Source organism: Charadrius vociferus, unplaced genomic scaffold (assembly GCF_000708025.1).
Source record: "Charadrius vociferus isolate BGI_N301 unplaced genomic scaffold, ASM70802v2 scaffold45, whole genome shotgun sequence".
Lineage (NCBI taxonomy): Eukaryota > Metazoa > Chordata > Aves > Charadriiformes > Charadriidae > Charadrius > Charadrius vociferus.
The window spans coordinates 3,012,671-3,016,949 of NW_009648712.1; the positions used below are offsets into that span (position 1 = coordinate 3,012,671).

Consider the following 4,279-nt stretch of genomic DNA (forward strand, 5'->3'; position numbering starts at 1 on the left):
TCCCCCGTGCCGACCTGAAGGGACAATCGATGCATAAAGTCTTCATCGCATTTGCTGTTACTCTGTTTACTGTTCCTTTATTTACATATCCAGAAATTCAACATCTTTGCATGTTTTGCAAGCTGTCATGACATGAGACGCTAGTAATATGCTATGTTTTGCTTGCTAACATATTTTTGACATATTTTAGCTTTTGATTATAAGATTGCATCTTTCCCAGCTACCATCTGTCTCAACTCAGTGGCACTCTGGCATTTACAAAAACAGTAGGGTGTAATATTTCTTATATACTTGAACTCTACTAGAAACATGTTATTTTCAGTCTTAACCAATATGTCACACTTTCACACATGAAGGCTGAAACGTCTTATATCCTTTAAGGTATCTGTCAAAAATAAAGAACATATCATCACATTCAATTTGGCTGAGAAGAGTAATATATTAATGAGAATAAGAATGGGAACAGTTTCTGACTTATAAATAGAACTGGCATTTTACAAGCCTTGTGTACTCATGCCTGTATTTATCCTTTTGTCAGCACAAATGAGATATTCATACAAAACCCAGGAATTTCTTTTTTCTATTTGGCAAAATATGCACAATATTCTCAAAGCTGGAGTTCTAGAAGTGACACATTTTTTCCTGGAATATCTGGTAACCGGAGACTTTCAAACTTTACTTATTTCCTCTCCATCCTCCGTCTGTGGAGAGTCAAAATGTGACATTCAGCAAACTGGAAATCACACTTTATATCTACCCTGACAGCAATAGGCAAGCAGTTCCAGCCATTTGGACTGTTGTGATGTGCAGCTCTTTAACTGCTGTATTTCAGCAACACTGGTTTCCATGGGACGAATCCAGTAATACAAGCAATAGGGTAAGATACTAAAATAGCTGGAGAGTGGTTTTTTGGTCCTTTTTTGTAGGTGAGCTGGAGTAGTGGGGGATACTGATAGGCAAGGAGAGTTTTTAACTCCTTCTTTCTTCTTCTTGAAATTGCAGGCAGTCAGGAGGCAAAAGCTGTAAGGTCTTGTGACAGGTCCTCCGGGGCCACGGTGCTAGTGAGCATCATCCCATGGTGTGCACCATCTCCAACTCCACTACCCGTGTCAGAAGAGAGGGTGAGGGATGTGAGGTTAACTGCACTACTGGCAGAGCTGCGGTGGCTCCCAGTTGCCAGTACTAGACCCAACTCACTGAATAATACCACATTGAAATACTCTGGTAATTATACACAGAAGATGTGCGGTGACTCCTCTGGCAACCAACATGTCAAGTGCACAGGTATGAAATTGTTGAGACTGCCAAATAAAACAAACTAACAAACAAAAGCACAAAACAGTGAATATTGCCCTCAAGCACACATTGCTTTGCAGTGGGCCAGCAGATCTGTTTCTGCAATTACATTTATTTAAATGCCCAGCTCTGAGAAAAGTGACCTTCTCCGACTGAGCAATGTAGAGGTCCTGATACAATGAGATTCCTGATCTTGGTGGTCCTTTACGTACTACAGGAGCAGTAATAATAACAACGCTACTTTCAAAGGAAAAAGACAAGACACAAGCACGCTCACACATAATGGTAAACTGAATTTATTTCCTTTTGGAAAACAATTCCAGTAATCTCCAGGTTCAGACCGCAGAGTAAACATTAATAACAGTAACATACAGGTTAGTTCAACTGATTCAAGAATTTGGCCGTGTGAAATCATTAAGGAAAGTCTTGAACACTCAAAGCTTCAAATGGTATCCAGAAAAAAAAAACTTCTTTGACAATCTACATAACAACTATTGCATATATGGTAATGCTATCTGTCATATCGCAAGGCTTACAAATATATATACGGGCCTTATTCAACTGTGGGTTCCTGCTCTGTGAGAAAGAGTCTCTTCGTATTTTTTGCAAGAATCTTCAGCAATAAAAAATAGTCTTGGATTCATCCGTTTGTATACCAAAAGAGAGATTTCTAGACTGAAGTTTAAACGAAAGGAAGGCCAAACAGAGCTGTAATGGAACATAGCTATTACCTTCTCCCTCCTCCTTGAAAATGACACTTTTTCTTTAGCTATTTTTTTCCCCTCACACAGTATTATTATTATTTGTATCTTTCTTGAATAGGGCCCAAGTCCACTTGTCTTTATAAGACCATTTTAGTATCAGACAACATAATACATGTGCAACACTTTATATACAGGAATTCTATCCGGTGCTCAAAAGTTCAAACACATGAACATCCAACAGTTTCGATAATACAAGTTTTATGGTACAATACAATGTTTCTGAATAATATACATTAACAATGAAAATTTCGTGCAAAGAGTAAAACGTGTTCCCTTTTTGTGCCACAAAGAATTCTCTGGAAGAGATGGGCCTTGCACTAACTGCTGTGCTGGGTCATCGTATGATTCTGTAACAAGAAGAAAAGAAACAGCTTAGTCACAGGACAGGCATTTCAGGAAGATGCAAACGCAATTCTCCCAACATATCTCACAAAATGATGGACTGGAAAGAGAGTATGTTTGAGCCCTCCCTGTTTTAAAGCAGCCAGAAGAAGCATCATTATCAAAGAGAGGAGTTTTCGCCAGCTGTTTCCCACAGGTGTTCTTTCCATGTGCCACAAGAAGGGCAAGGCACACTCTCCAGGTCGCTTTGGGCTGACCTGCCCCAGCGAAACTGCACACCAGGTCAGCGGGTCCGGTGTCCGCTTACATACGGCTCATGGTTTATGCATTATGCAAATGAGAAGTGCATTTATTTGTCATAAAAGACCTTGCTGCCTACAAACCAAAAGTATGCTAATTGGACTGTGCTTCCTAGACTGTGGCACCACTTCAAATGTTTTATTGCATTAAAACCTATTTCCCTCTAAACAGTATACACAGTATATTCTGGTAAGAGTCATTCCGTGCCTAGCAGAGAGCTCAAAGACCGGTGAGAAAACAGGTGGGGCTGCCACAGCCCTTCCTTCGGTCACCCAAAACCACAGGTATTTTTCCTCAACTGAATGCAGTGCCTTATGTGAGGTGACACAGCACGGCTTTGGAGCCTGAAATTCTCCTTTCCCATACGAGTAATCACCAAATCCAGCAGCAAACACAAGTTTCACCCTCTTTCCCACTGCTGCCCTAATTGAGCCGACCACTTTTAGGGATGAGAGATGCTATTTCAATGCCTGCAGTGGCTTACATCCTTCACAAGCATCGAGCTAAGAGCAAGGACCCGATCTAATATGCGTTAAATCTTCTACAACGTACACTGGATCCACAGATAACTGGAAAAGGTCTGTGAATGCTACTACCCAGACAACAGGGCAGCCACTGATTAGTGATGGATTTTCCCCCTAGTAATCTGGGCCAGATTTGGGCCAGTGACCCAGAGGGCAGAGGTGTCACGTCCCGTAATTTGCTCCCAGCACATCCAGTCCTTTCACTCTGCTTTATTAAGTTAATCTGTCTTAAAACCCCTTTGGACTAACGCACTTCAGGATGAACCTGTTCCCAAAAGACAGTCATCATTTTCAACGAAGTGAACATCTACTGAACCGTACCCTCCAGAGCCACCCATGAAAAGGCACATGAAAACAGTCTTGGTGAAACAAATGTGAAATACAGCGTGACTGCAGACCAGCCTGACGGTTCGCCCTCCCTTCCTCCTTCTCTCTCCCTAAACTGTGCACGTACACAAACAATAGTTCATGGGACATTTGGCAAGGAAAGGATCTTACAGTAAGACTGAGGAATTTTTAATGTAGTGCCATTCTCAAGATTAAAGGAAAATGACCCAGTGACACTTAAAGATGAAATTTCCAGATGTGAATACAAAATGATTTAATGCTGATGGCAGGAATTCCAGACTGTCCAAGGCCAGAGAGTGTTAAAAAAATACACTCTACCACTTGATTTCATTTAGCTTCTTATGCTTCCCATAAAATCATTTCAAAATGCTGTAAAGCAGTAACAATAGCTGCAGCCGAAAATGTTGGCTGGTGACAGGTAATGGGCTCTGACTTTAAACCACAAAAGCAAGGAAATTAAGAGTTAAGCCTGACAGTCAGCCCTTTTGTCATCCTGTTGTGTCCATTTATTGCAGCACTTACAGCGTAACACCACAGGCTTATTGGAGACCCCGCAGTACCTAGAAACAACAGGACAAGTTAAATATGGGGTGGCAGCCTGAATTCTGATTTTTTCTCTGCTTCTGAGTAAGTGAAGTCACACACCAGTTGTTACATTTCAGAGAGATATTGGCGGGGGGGGGGGGGGGGGGCGGTTAGTTCTTG

The 4,279-nt window shown here is 41.5% G+C and overlaps 1 protein-coding gene across 1 annotated transcript in view; it reads right to left on the reverse strand.

The window, feature by feature from the left end:
- Nucleotides 1-1,576: 1,576 nt before the first annotated feature.
- Nucleotides 1,577-4,279, reverse strand: part of ZNF521 (zinc finger protein 521) — a 229,005-nt gene continuing 226,302 nt past the window's right edge. Inside the window, exon 9 of the mRNA XM_009886636.1 lies at nt 1,577-2,407. Coding sequence (XP_009884938.1) covers nt 2,378-2,407 — 30 coding nt within the window. The 3' untranslated portion in view covers nt 1,577-2,377. The remainder of the gene's footprint in view (nt 2,408-4,279) is intronic.